Source organism: Monodelphis domestica, chromosome 5 (assembly GCF_027887165.1).
Source record: "Monodelphis domestica isolate mMonDom1 chromosome 5, mMonDom1.pri, whole genome shotgun sequence".
NCBI lineage: Eukaryota > Metazoa > Chordata > Mammalia > Didelphimorphia > Didelphidae > Monodelphis > Monodelphis domestica.
The window spans coordinates 186,351,051-186,365,797 of record NC_077231.1 but is presented as its reverse complement, the minus strand read 5'-3'; the positions used below and the strand labels follow the sequence as shown (position 1 = coordinate 186,365,797).

The 14,747-nt window shown below is 35.9% G+C and overlaps 1 protein-coding gene across 1 annotated transcript in view; it reads right to left on the bottom strand.

Annotated features, from left to right (window-relative positions):
• The window catches only part of LOC100014454 (ankyrin repeat domain-containing protein 26), a 113,978-nt gene that overhangs the window by 36,204 nt on the left and 63,027 nt on the right, over positions 1–14,747 (bottom strand). Inside the window, exons 21-25 of the mRNA XM_056799585.1 lie at positions 13,638–13,873; positions 10,237–10,401; positions 6,678–6,837; positions 4,094–4,225; positions 535–1,479 (exon numbers count right to left, since the gene is read on the bottom strand). Coding sequence (XP_056655563.1) covers positions 535–1,479; positions 4,094–4,225; positions 6,678–6,837; positions 10,237–10,401; positions 13,638–13,873 — 1,638 coding nt within the window. The remainder of the gene's footprint in view (positions 1–534; positions 1,480–4,093; positions 4,226–6,677; positions 6,838–10,236; positions 10,402–13,637; positions 13,874–14,747) is intronic.

The following is a 14,747-nucleotide window of genomic DNA, read 5'->3' as shown; positions in this document are numbered from 1 at the left end:
AATAATTTCTCTTGGAGAATTGATATGCTTGTCAGGCTTGGTAAAAATACCTGAAGTGATTGATCTTGTCTGCAGAAAGAAAAAATATGTATGTGTAGGTGTGGTGGGTGCAGGATGCTTACTACTGAAGAAAAGTCATTTCATGCTCTAACCTAGCAGGAATATGTATGTCTATGTGTGTATGTGTGCACACACATACATACAAACACATATAACACACATAGGTGATAGGTATGACATGTTATGTATATGTATTTATGTACAGGCACAGATATGCTATAAAAATCCTATTAGTTTTAATTGAACAGCAAAGAAAATCATTGCATATATTAAAGCAAATGAAGCTAAAAAGCAAAAGAAAGTTAAAATTTTCTCTCATGTTAGATTACATATTTTGTAAAATAATTTTAACTAAAAAGTCTAGCAAACTTCTTAAAGAAAAATGAGATAAAAATGCTAATGTAAAATCATGAAATGAAAAAAGTCATTTCAGAAATTCAAAGAGATGGTTATCAAATGATATTAAAGACCTACCTCTCCTTCTTGTTCCTCATATTCATATTCATCTATTTGCCCTCTTAACCAATTACATTCATTGATCAACTCTTCATTTCTCTCTTCATGAGCATGTACTTCTCTGTCATCATGAAGTTCATTGTAGGGTTCAAAAAAGTTTACTTCAACATCCTCTAATTCTACCTGGCTGCTAATGATGACATCATTTGCAGCATTTTCTAGCTGTTGTCGAAGCCATGTATTTTCATTCTGGATTTTGGCTATCCTTTGTTGCAGGGATTCTTGTCTGGCAATAGATTCATTTAGTTTTTCATCTTCAATTTGATTTGCACGTTCAAGTTCCTTTACTTCTTGTTGTACCTGATTCAGGTTTCTCTGTGTGCTTTCTAAAACCAATGTCTTTTCTTTGAGTGAATCATGCAAGTAATCCAGCTCTTTTCCTAAAAAACTAGCTTTATTTTCAGCTTCTAAAAGTTGTTCAGAAAGGAAATCATTGCAATCTCTTAGAATAGACAAATCACTATTTAGTTTGTCTTGTAAATGAAGCCATTCATCTCGTTCTTGCAGAAAGGAGTATTCAAGATCTTCTATTGATGTCTGACTTTGTTCATGATCATCAATCGAAGTCCCGCAGGTATGGCAGGATTCAACCTCTGGCTCTGCTATTTCTCTATTTTGCTTTTCATTCGCCAATTTAAACTGCAGCTTTAGATTCTGAATCATCAGAACAGTAAGCTGTTTGTTGTACTTGTACTGAATTTTTGTTAATGCCTCCTCATTCAGTTTTATTTTATTTTGAAGTTCATCATTCTTTTCTTTTAAAAATTCTTTTTCTTCAGGAGACATACTTTCTTCTTCCTGATTCTGAATTTTTACTGGGTCTAGTTCCAGTTTGAGCATGGTAATTTCAGGCCGGAGGGTATGTTTTTTTAGCAGCAGATCTTTTTCATGACAATCGGGAAGCTACACACAATAAACAGAAAAAAGTTGTTACTCAAAATAAAATTAGACATTCTTATTTTTCCCTAGTATTTAAAAATAAACTCCAAGGTGCCAAGAAGTATTGTGTATTCCAAGAAGAAGTAAATCAAGAGAGTTTTATCTATTTCACATTTCTGTCTGACTCAATTTTCCCAAAGAACAGGACTTAAAAGTGCTGCATTAATCAGAAGATAAGTACTTAAGACAGTTAGTCTTTAAAGCAGGTGGGCATTTCACTATGTAATGTAGAGGACATTTTACAAACTCTATATTTTTTTGGCCCCCAGATTTGTTCACCTTTCTATTTTTACTTTCTTTTCTGTATCCACTTGATCTTATGCTGCCTTTTTGTAGTATTAGAATAAAATTAACAATACCTAATATATGCATATTTCCTTTAAAGTTTGCAAAGTGCTTTAGATATATTATCTCATTTAAGTCTTATAAGACTATTATGAAGGAAATATTCATGGATGTTATCCCCATTTTACATATGAGGATATATTAAGTGATCTGCCCATTGTCACAAGCCTAGTCAGTGTTAGAAGCAAGATTTAAATCTAGATTTTTTTCATCCTCCAAATCTAACTCTTTTACTTTTGCTAATTTCCCCATAAGTACTAAAGATATAAAAGTGTCCTTCCTATAGAGTGATTGTCCTGTCACAATTACCTTAGCAGCAGATCAATGAAGTAATAATCAACTTAAAATTTCCTAGCATATACTGAGAATATTTTTTTCCTGATAGACCTATCGCATTTTTAAAGCTTTTAAAGGTATTCTAATTCAAACTTTTATTTTACAGATGGGAAAAGTGAGGCCCAAAATATAGTCAGCAGGTGGTAATTAAACCCTAACCCTCAAATTTTAAAGGAATAAGAATTAATGGGGTCAAAATATTTTTTTAAATTAGTGTTACACTTCCATCCTACTAGAACTGGTCCAGAAGCATTTGAGCCCATCAAGCCCTGGTGGAAACAGGTATATGAAGAAATGGAGGGAACTCATTCTATGAAATCTCTTCTATAAACTCAAGAGGAGAGCATGAATAGGCAGCAGTTGAGGAAAATAAGGCACTCCTTTCTCCATATTTAATGAGGGCCCACAACTCACATAAATTACTTCAAACTAGCATTGAAACAAAAAGGAAGAAAAGTGAAAATCCTAAGTCTTATACCTGATGAACTTCTCTTTTATCATGCTGAGAAATGATGAATGTGAATAATGAATCCTTGTAATGCATATATAGCCTTATTTATTTTTATTACTTCATTTTCAAGATACCTGGAACAAGCCAAACTATTACCATAGATTTTGAAACCTTTTTCAAAAAGTTTCTGCCTGGAAAGGGCAAACAGAGGAATCTACCTAATAAAGGAAGAAAACTGGTATGTGCTCAAGTTATCACCTCTGTAAGGGGGAAAATAAGAAAGTAGGGTTTTGCAACTTTGCAAATGTAGCAAGAGGCAGGGGTTTGCAAAAGAAAATTGGTCGTACACATGGAACTGAAAGAGAAGTTCCAGAATCTGGGAAGATATAAAATTGAGGACCAAAAGACCATTGGGGTCCGTTTTCCTTTTTGAGCCAGGAGATTGTAGGGTGACTTCCTGTGGCTATTTGTCTGAGCCAAGAAGGAGGTTACCTACCTTCCTTTTGAAACTATTGGTCCTGTTCTGTGTGGTCCTATAATCAAGCCATCGAAAGAGATCCTGATTTCTATGTTCCTGCCCACCTTGTCTTCAGTCTAGTCTTTGTCTGAGTTCCTGAGATTCGATGTTTAAGTGTTGACAGCTAAGAAGAATCATACCAGAGCCCTGTCTGTGTGAGAGAGAGGCGGGAGCCATTTTGGCTCAGACCCAAGAGGGTGAACCACTCAAAGATCAAACCCTATCTGCTATAAACTCATCCACCATCAAAGTTTGGAGAGCTAGTAGCTCAGGAAGCTAGATAGGGTTGGGTTTCAAGACAGAGAGTGCAAGAAGACAAGAAGAGGAATTCATGAGAAATCCATAGATTGGAGAGAGGAGACTTAGAGGAAATAAATTAGGGAATTCATTCCCTGGGTCCTCCTTCCCTTCCCTGTATTGAAATAAGTTAATAATCCAGAATACTGTTTTCATTATCATCTTGTTAACAGTCAGACAATGTGTTAAACCTTCAACATCTGCAGGTGAGGTCTACCATCTCAGCCTACAGTCTGTTATCAGCTAAACAGAGTACAGTACTGGACAAACCTCTATCATCAGTCTAGTTTCAAGTAATTACCTTATTTCACCTCCTACCAGGTTGCATTCTTTTCTCTTCTTAGGGGCAAGTGAAACTGATGAACTGCCCCCTTCCTATGTCTAAAAGGTTTAGAAGTACTACTAAGAATTAGGGATTTTCTTCAAAAGAAGGAGTACACCAATGGGACTCTAGAGGTATTATTCAATTCAAATTAAAAAAAGCAATAGAACAAAACAAAACACCTATTTTGACTTTGGCAACATAGATGTCTAATGCAGTCATATGGAAATGTCCATATGCCAAAAAATGAAAAAAAAAATCTTGACTTTTAAAAATATGCTGGAAAATTTGAAAAAAACAAAGTGAATACCTCAGAACTCTGATTCACTTTAGAAGTAGTTGCTGCTACTATTTCTCCCTGCTTCCATAGGTCATGATTCAGAAGTCTATCTTGCAAAGCTCTGGCGTTCTGACTTTGAGTGACATTTCGTTCTTCGTAAACCTGGAGATAATAATTGCATAAAATTCTTAAACACATTTTTTTTTCTGTGAGAAGCCAGCAAATCACAAAATCAAAAAAAATTAAAATTATATCTACATATAATCTAGAAAAATATAAAAAATAAAACATGGAAACAAAAAACCTTCAAGAGTAAGCAAAATCATTTCATTTTTCGGTAGAATAGAATTTGAAAAAATAGCTAAAAAATCTTAAGAAATGTAGCTTTGAACATAAAAAGAAAAAAAAAGCATAGAATTTCAAAATTGTAAAGGGGCCTCAATAATCATTGTGTCATATTTATACCCATTTTAATATCTGACTCTAAGCATCACTTTGAAGCCATTGCAGGTAAAGAAGTCACCATCTCTTAGAGTGACTCATATGAATGGTTCTATTTGATAGCAACTTTTTCTGACAACCCTAAAAATGTGCATGTTTGCAACTTGTAGCCATTGCTCTTGGTTCTTTCCCTTGGGGTAAAGAAGAGCAAGCTTAATCTCTCTTCCACATGACTGTCCTTCAAAAACTTTAAGACAATAATCATGTCCCTCTTGAGTCTTTTTTTTTCTCAAGGATTTTTTCTCAAGGATTAACATCTCTACTTCCTTATTTGATCTTCATGTTATGGATAGACTCAAGTTCTTTCATTGTCATATTTGCAGTCCTGATTACCTCCTACCATAATTCTGTGCCCGCTACAGGTGAACACAGTAGTCCAGGAGAGGTCTGATAAGGACAGACTACAGAGGTATTTGTACCTCCCCAGTCTTGGAAGCTATGCTTCTCCTAATGCAGTCCAAAAATACATTTGTTTTTTGGTTGCCAAATAACATTGATGACTCAAATTAAGCTTAGAGCTCACTAAAATGCCTATATCTTTTCAGACTAAATGCTATCTCATCATATTTCCTCCATTTGAACTTGTGACAATAACTTTTTACACCTAAGTATAGACTTTACATTCATTCTTATTGAATTTCACATAATGAGTACATTTAGTCCAGTACTCTGGCTTGTTAAGACTTTGCCTTTCTTCCATGTAGAATGGATTGGATAATATTAATTTTATAAGACTAAAGGCCCTAAAGAACAAGAAACTTTCCTAAAAGACTGAAAGAAGTAGAGTGGAATATAAGGGATAGTGAAGGGGCCTGAACCTGTGATTCCATTGATCTAGAGAATTCTCAGGTAAGGAAACTCCCTCTTACCAATGTAGGATGGCACCTTTTCTGTGACTTATAATCTTAGAGAGCTGCCCAGAACAGTGGGGTCGAATTAAAAAAGAAATCCACACGTGAGTTTTGTGGAAAGCATTTGGAGAGTTTGACACTTCTAGCCTTCAGTCAGGTAAAAATGACTCACCCAGAATCACACTAGTCCAGATTGGTCAATGGCAACACTTGAGCCCAGGTCTCCTTGGATTTGAGACCATTTCGATACAGGACACCAGACTGACTGCCTCTCTACAGTGAGACATACTTTTAAAAGTACTAGTGATGAAGGTTGACAGTGGGAATGGTGCTTTAAAATGTTAGAAACACTTTGAAATCCTTTTTAAAATGGCACTTTTAGATCTTATGCTTTTTATTCGTTAGCAGGTATTACCAATTAGAATATAGTCTTAAACTTTGTGCATTTCCAGTCGATAAGCATTTGCTTGATATTCCAAGCCTGAAGGGAGTAGAGAATCACCTGAGCCAACTTGAGGAATGTTATAACATTATCCCCTTGGATAAGAGTTTGGAAGCCTGAGGAAGGGCACTCCAAACACCCAAACAACATTGAAAGTCTGACTAAAAAGGAAATGGGGGAACACCATAAAGGCATACTGGGCATCTTTGCACCCTTTCCCAATCCCCTTCCCACATTTCAGCCTGGAATTCCCCTCTAGAATACTCCTGGGAGGTATAATCTGAGGGAGGATGGAGCATTCCCACGGATAAGCAGAGAGCACCCTGCAAACCTTCAATAAAATCTAACAATCTGAATCACCTGAGGGAGTCTGCAAAACCATCCCAACTGGACCATTCCATTGCCCTGGCTAAATTATCTGTATTATCTTTGAATAAACCCTCTCATAGATTAAGATACAGGGTACTGAGCTACAATTCTTTGGGCAATAACCAGCATTTGCTTTTACACAACAAAACTCACTCCACAACACTAGTTCCATTTTGTTTTTCCATGGCAATATACCTTGTAGTCTTATATTCAAATGCTAAAACAAGAAACATCTTTATTTTTCGTTATATATTTATGAATATACATTTATGTATGATTGAATTCAAGTTAATTTTACTCTACATAACAACCATTTCACTTTTTAGCATTAAAAAATGCTTGACAAGCATTCACCTCCTCACTCCCAGGAATTCCATGATTATTCTTTACAAAGAAAAGATGGAAATATTCATTTTTAAATTCAAATTTATGTTTTCAAATTATTTCTTACTGTTCTCAGTTCTTGGTCCAGAAACTGCAGAGAGAATTCAATTCGCTCTCTTATCTCCACTTCTTTCCAAAATAGGCTTTCTCTTATGAATTGTTCTCTGATACTTTTTAATACCATGACTATGTTCAATTGTTTTTCTTCCTTTTCTTTCAGTGAAAACCTAGATTAAAACTGCTTGTTTTAGAAACACAATTGAGTAGAAATAATAATTATAATGCTATTTAGTTAAGTTTGTCTGGACCTCTAAAAAAATAGAACCTTAATTTGAGGGATGGGGACCCGATTCACATAAGGAGTTCATGGTAATGAAACTCCCTCTATTAAGAGACATGGTCCTTGCTCTACAATTTCTAAATTGGATGTGTAAGAAATGAGGCATAAACACCACACTTCTACGTCCAGGTTACTCCAAGGTACTAAACTTTCTATCAAAAATGTAGCATATAGTTCTTCTGTGCTTTGGCTTTCTATGTTGAATGAATAGAAATTCAATAAACTGGATACATGAATCCAGTTTATACATGAATACATGAATTCCCTTTTCCCTGCCTGCTTTCTTGGCTTTAAACTGTTTACTGAGGACACTTTCAGAGGATTTAGAACAAATGAATTTTTCAAAATTCCCAAGTTGCGATACATCTGAAAGACTTTGGCAAAAGTTTAAAAGAGGCAGGTAATAAAATTCCTGACTAAAAATGGGTATGGAAAGGATTTCTACATTTTCTCGTCTATATTCTCCATTACTATTGTTTATTTGTAATTGACTTCGTAATTTTGAAAACAGTCATTACAAGTCATTTTGCTATATTTTGAAAATTCACTAGAAATGGACATGATTTAAAATATTTCAGGGGAGATGTTGCAATGAAATCTGTGAAGAAACTGAAATTTTCACCTTCAAGATTCTTTTTTTCTTTTTTAAGACATCTGCCATTAATTCAAGTACAAGAAATTCAGTTAGTTTGTGCTCACCATTGTCCTATTTCTGATGCAGACTGCATCCTACCTGGGGCTACATGAACCACTGATGAGTCAGCAGTCCAGTTCATATTATTAAAATTTAAAAATACATTCTCTGGATTGGCATCACAATTTGAAGTAATTTGCAGGAAAAGCAAAAGAATACAATTTCCATTAGAGACTTTGTTAGGCTTACAATAGCATTTCAAAATATTACAGGATTCCTCAGTCTAACTGAAATGATGTTACCATGAACTTCAATTAAAAAATAGAAAATGAGAAAAAGAAATTAGTAAAATAAGAGTTTGAAAAGTGTTGACTCTAAATAATGTTGGATTTCAGAGAAAGAACTGTGGGAATAGAAACACAGAAGAAAAACAACTGCTTGAGCACATGGTTCAATGGGGATATGATTGGGGATGTAAACTCTAAATGATGACTCTAGTGCAAATATCAATAATATGGAAATAAAACCCAGTGGATTTTGGCATTGGCTATAGGATGGGGTGGGAGGAGGGGAGAAAAAGAACATGAATCATGTAACCATTGAAAATTTTTCTTAACTAATCAATTAAATAAATTAGTTAATTAAAATAAATAATGTTGGATTAGAAAAAGAGAATGATTCTGCTATTGCAAACACAAAGCTTTAGAAAGTAGCAGAGAAATTATTCCCAAATGCTCCTTTAGGAAAGGTAAGAGAGATCCTGAAGGATGGCTATAAGCTATTTGTGGATATATTCTCTCCTCCAATGAGTCAGTCACTGTTAGCAAACAAGCTTTTATGAAGTGCTTCCCGTGTGTGGGGTCCTGTGCTCCTAAGCATGGACTGTACAAAGCCAAAAACACCAGGCTTGCTCTGAAGGATCTTCCTTTCTAAATGGGGAAAACAACATGTAAATAGATATAAATGCCAATTACTTATAGCAGAGTGGCTGCAAGGTAATCTCAGAAAAGAAGGCACAGGTAGATTATGAGGGCTGAGAAAAGTCTCTTGAAGAAGGTATCTGGGCTGTCTTTAGGGACAGAGTATTCCAGAGGCATGGAGGACAGCCTGTGGGGCAAAAGAAGGGAGATGGGAAAACATGCAGTGGGCTAATACTGCTGGATCACAGAGTCAGGAGAGAAGTGAAGAGTAAGAAACATACAGGGCAGGAAGCAGCCAGGTTATAAAGGCTTTTGAATGCCAGAGGAGGCTATATGAGATCTGAGGGGGACAGAGAGCCACAAGAACTTAAAGAGCAGGGGCAAATAAATAATTAAATGTTGCTTCAGGAAAATCACTTGGGCAGCTGGACAAAGAATGGATTGGTGTGTGGAAGGGCTCATGGCAGAGAATGTGCTTAGAAGGCTATTGTCATAACCTAAGAGGACGTGAGGGCCCAGGAAATGATGGTGCTGGCTACGTGAGGAGACAGAAATGGACATCTATGAGAGATGTTAAAAAGGTACAAACAACCATACTTGGCAACAGACTGAAGGAAGGAAAATGAGGAGCTGAAGGATCTTCTCAAGGTGGCAGGCCTGGGTAAATGGGAAGAAGGTGGTATCCCTGAGAGTAACAGGGACATTCAGAAGAGCGGAGGGCTTAGGAGGAAGATAATTCTGCCCTGGACATAGTAAGTTCAAGATGCATATTGGACATCTAGTCAGAGAGGCCCAAAGGCAATTAGTGATACAGGAATGTAGCTCAAGAGAGAAGTTAGGGATGAACACCTTGACCTGGAATCCATCGCTCCATAGCAATGACAAGTGAAGCCAAGAGGAGCAGATGAGATCACCAAGAGAAACAGTAGAGTTTATGAGATTGTAAGCTAAAACCAACACAGTCTTTTTCTTATCTCCCTTAGAGCTTCATAAAGTGCTCTGCACATCACTAGAGATGATTAAGTTTGTTGAGGAATTTGAATAAACAAGTTTACTGTATATCAGTGATGGAAATTGCTTTTTAACCTTAGTAAATATTACTCTTCTTCCTGAATTCTACACTCCAGTCAAACTGACCTTCTTATCCCTCACACAAAATGCCATTTCCCAACTCCATACCTTTGTCATGGGTGTCTTCTCTGCTTAGAATGTACTCCTAACTCCTCTCTCTCCTACCTTCTACATCTTGGAATTCATTGTTTCTTTCAAAACTCTGCTTAAATAGCTCCTTCTACATGAAGGCTTTCCTGATTCCTTCCCCCAGATGCTAGTACCTAAATAAATCCTAGAGTAGATCATAGAATTGAAACTTGAACTCTTAACTTTCTGATTCTAACTCTGGTATTTATTACTTCTACTGCCTAAGAATGGTGGAAACTACATTCCTGTTGACTGACAGCTAGCCTGTGTTCTGTCACCACAATGAAGAAAATGGACATTATTCCTGGGATTGTGTGGTGTGTATATACAAGGGAGCATGGGCATGTTATCTTCACTATAATAGCTAGCTATAATTGGCTGCAGTGAAAGTGCTTTTCTTTATATGTCTCATGTCACCAGTTATTTAGAAATAATGGTCAACTGTCAGAACAAAGAATGAGCAGGACATCAGGCTTCTACAACAAGTGCACATTGATATTATTTTTCATGGGAAAATACAGTAGTATTTTACCTTCCTTTATGAAGATCTACTTCACCAAAACTGCTGCCATCATGAATACAGAGTAGGGTACCAGTTAAGGAATTCACCTTTTCACAAGATGAAGTAATACTGAGACCCTCTGAAATCCTTTTATCAGTTGGAGACTTTTTGACATATTTCTTGGCAGAATACTTGCTGAAAGAAAAATCCATGTGAGGATGCTTAAATTATTCTTTATTGAAAACAATGGGGTAAATTAAATGAACAAGAAAAAACCTGGGGGAAATTAATTTTCTTTCTCTTCTAACAGACAACATATTGTTTCCAGACTAATCTTCTTTAAAAAAGATTTTGTTCCTGTCATTCTCCAGGTCATAAACTTTTAATAGCTCTCTTCTTTTGTAATGCAGCAAATCTGAACTGCCTAGCTGTGAAGTCCTTTCATATTTAGGCCTTCCTTATTAATACAACAAAGGTTCTCTTACTGCAAGATCCATTCTGGTCAGCTTTGAGCTTTTCTCTGATCTAGGGGGATGCTCTGGTTTGTTTGTCTCCAAACCTTCATTTATGCTGTACTCTTCATCTAAAATGATCCACACTTCCTGCCTGTACTTGGTGTCTGTGTATTCAGACAACTGTACAAAACAGGGTAGTCATGACAAGGCAATTTGTGAGCAAAATATCTTCAATTTCTGATAGAAGGCAGGTTTGATATGAACCAACAATGCCAGGAGATAGTCTGAAAAATTAAGATGATTGCAGGCTGAATTCAGAGGGAGAGAATCTAGGAGGGAGGTGATAGTCTCTTTATACTATGCCCTGATCAGAACATATCTGAAGAACTGTGTTCGTTTCTGGTTGGCATATTGCAGGAAGGTCGTCTAAAACTCAAAATGTACCCAAAGGAGAAATCAGGATGGAAAAGGAGGAATAGGATAAAAACCATGTAAAATAAGGACCAACTAAACACACTGCAGATGTTTATCCTAGAGAAGACAAAGAGTTGGGAGGATGGGAAGCAGTGTATATATTCAAATATCTGAGAAGGAATCACATTTGATTGACCCACAAAAGGTAGGACTATGGGATTGGAGGCACATTTAGAATCAATATATGAAAAAAACTTCCAAACAATTAAACTTATTGAAAGAGATCTGATCTGCCTTAGGAATTAGCACATTTGTGTGTGGGGGGGGTGTGGGGGGGTGTTTGAGTGTATGTACTAAAACTAGTAAGCAATCAACAGTCACAAATGTGGCAAGATTATTTTTCATTTCTAAGTATACGATAATTTGCAGAACTTCAGAGTAAAAAGTCCATTAAGGACAACTTTCATTATGGAATTTGTTGGACTTTTCTGTTCAATATCTTCCAATATTGAGTTAATATCTCTTTTAAAGGGTAAAAAAAAATGATAATGAAACCTTTCTGCTTTTAAAGGACCTTTAACAAGAAATTGCCTAGTGCTCTGTTCACACAGCCTTCAAAGTGCCTTCACCTTCACACTCTGATAAGGTATCACAGAAGGGCTTTATTGGGAAAAGACAAACATCTGGCATATTTTATAATACATCTTAACTGATATGAATTTTTTCCAGGCCCTAATCTTATTCATAGATTATATGGGACTTGATTAGAAAGTTCCCTTGCAACTTCTCTGCTTCAATTAACTTTTAGTCAAAACTATCTCAAAGAATACTCATTTCTCCAGAACTTTAGAATTCTCTCTCTCTCCCACTGCTAAACTTAAACCCCAAGGAGGTATTTTTACCCCATGTTAAAAAGAGCACTAAAATATTCACAGTGAAACAAATAACTAGAAATAAGTAGTTACCCATTGATTAGTAAATGGTTAAACACACTATGTGTGATTTGAAATGATGACCATATAGGAACATGGGAATATTCATATGAATTAACAAAAAATGAAGTACAGACAACTAGGACAACATTATAAATCATAATTGCAATAATATAAGTATTAAGGACAATAAAACAATTGAAAACGAATGCTGTGAAATCATAATGGCCGGGTTTGGCCTCAAAGAGGTAGCACCTTCCTCCCTTTATGTACAGTTGGAAGATTAGCGATGTGTTGGCCAGTTGTGCTAAATTCTATTCCCTTTTTTCATGGTTTTTGTTTCAGGGATGTTTCTCTGGAAGGGTAATAAGTGATATACTGGAAAATAAGGCTGATACAAAACCAAAAGATGACAATTAAATCATAATTATACTTTCTATTAACTGCCTGCAACTTTACTGTCTCTTCCAAATAACTCTTAATATGACTACTTCCTGCTAATCAAAGAAAAAGCAGACAACTATCTGTATGTCCTGAAGTCATGATGTGTGAGATCAGGCACTGAGGCAGGGAAAGATGCATCTTTAGGGTCTCTCACATATATTTTGCTTGTACAAATATTGTCTTGAACTTAAATAATTTTTGCTCTTAAAATTCACTATCTCACAATAGGCTTATTTAATGCTATTGTTAGATTATTTGACATCAAAGGAATGAAAGTAAATTTGGACTTTGTTTTCCAAGTTCCTTATTTTCTAAATGTCAGTCCAGGACACTTCCAGATTAAGATGGTTGAGTTGTTGCTTGGATCATCAATCTCCACCAGAAATGTGAATCCTCCTGTCAGGTTGTCATTTATCCTCCTTCGGTCCTGCAATATCTTGGGTAGGGCAGCAGGTAGAATCCTATCCAGAACCCAAATGAGCATTAAGAAAGCCTTAGGGAGCAAGTGCTACCTGGTCCTTCTCCCTCTACCTTTATGCCAGTTCTCCTTTATCTTCTCCCAATTTGGAAGGATACTGAACTCTTCTCTCCTTAGTTCAAACCTTGTAAAAGAGAATCAGGAACCTCTTCCACTTCTCTACTCTGTTTTCCCGTGGCTCTTTTTTGTTTTGCTTGCCCTCAGGTAAGAGTATGAGATTCTTGAGGCTGTCTGACTTTTTATTTTGTATCTTTAGTGTATAAACACAGTGCTTGGCTCATGATAAGCACTTAAATACATTCATAAATGAACATTTCTAATTATGGGGAATTTTCCATCTACTTTGCCAACTCATCTAATATTTTTGGTTGATATAGGTATATGTTAATATCTCATGATTACTTTTATTCATAAATTTTCAAACTATTTTGCTTTCCCCCTTACAATCTTATATTTCATGCTACTGTTGTAGACCTCATCAAAGATTGGCATCCTCGTTCCTGAGAAACTTGTGTGACAGTTGCAGAATAAAAGAACAAACTGAATATAAAAAAGAAATACACACACACACATACACACATATATACACTCACTGGAAAAATAAAACAACCAAGACCGAAGTTAATGTACAATAAATATGAATCCGGATTTTCAGAGTAAACTGAACTTACAGTTAAGTACTTCAGTTAAATATTTTCACAAACTTACCCCTTTAAATGATGGTACACAGATGCTGAAATTTCCTTGAAAAAAGAAATGCACATTTCTGGAATTTCTTCCCGGGGGGTTGTATTCTCCTCATCTTTATATCGCTGATTGTTATTTTTATAAATTACCAGCTCATTACCTTTTCCAGCCATTTTATTTTCAGGTAATTTATCACCACATTTTTCCTCCAGTGTTTGTATTTCATTATGGTGATGATGCTTCTTTTCCTCTTCAACCTAAAAGGAAAGTTTAAGACTTGGTAAAATGTTTTTATTAATAATTTTATGTATTTATTTAGGTACAAGTATTAGACCTATGACTTAATGAACACCCATAGCTCCTAGAAAACACTCTATTGATGATGATAAGCACTTTCTTGACCACTTCCAGTTGTAGAGTTGTATTATAATTAATTAAAAGCTAATTAATTCCTTGGACTAATTAGAGATTCTTGGTAAGTAGGAATGGAGAAAGAGTGAAGGGTTACCTTAAGAAATCAGCTAGAATCTTCATGGAGGCTCCATAAAGGAATTCCCAAGAGCCCTAGGGGTCTGTTGGAAAATAATGGACACACTCTTGGAGGCTGGCTACTCTGAGGGTGGATGGTCGGATCTTTCCTTTGGAAAACCCTGGAAGAACTGGTTACAGTTGGTTTTTGGAAGACACTTGGATATTCGGGAAAAGTTTGTGAAGGAAACCAACTGTGAGGAGAGCCTGGCTGACTTTTCTCTGTCTCACTACAGAGGGAAGTAAGTCCAAAGCAGGGCCTGGAGAGTGCTAGCTGCTGGGAACCTGACAGTGGCTGGATTGATCTCTAGCTGGAGAAAGTAAAAGGAGCAGTGGATTTCTAATATCTATAAGAAGATAATTAATTAGTATAATTTAGTAATATTATATATTAAAAATTTAGTTAGTTAAGGAGTTTAAGTCAGGCTTGGGAAACCAAGCATGAAGAAAGTCTCTTGAGAGATAGACTGGGTACTGGGAAATAATTTAGTTTTCTTAGATTAGGGACTATATCCTCAATCCTATATTTATCCTTTCCTTCCTTTCCCTGCTCCTTTCAATAACATATTAAAATGTGTTTTTTTTTTTATAAGCTGTCTCCAG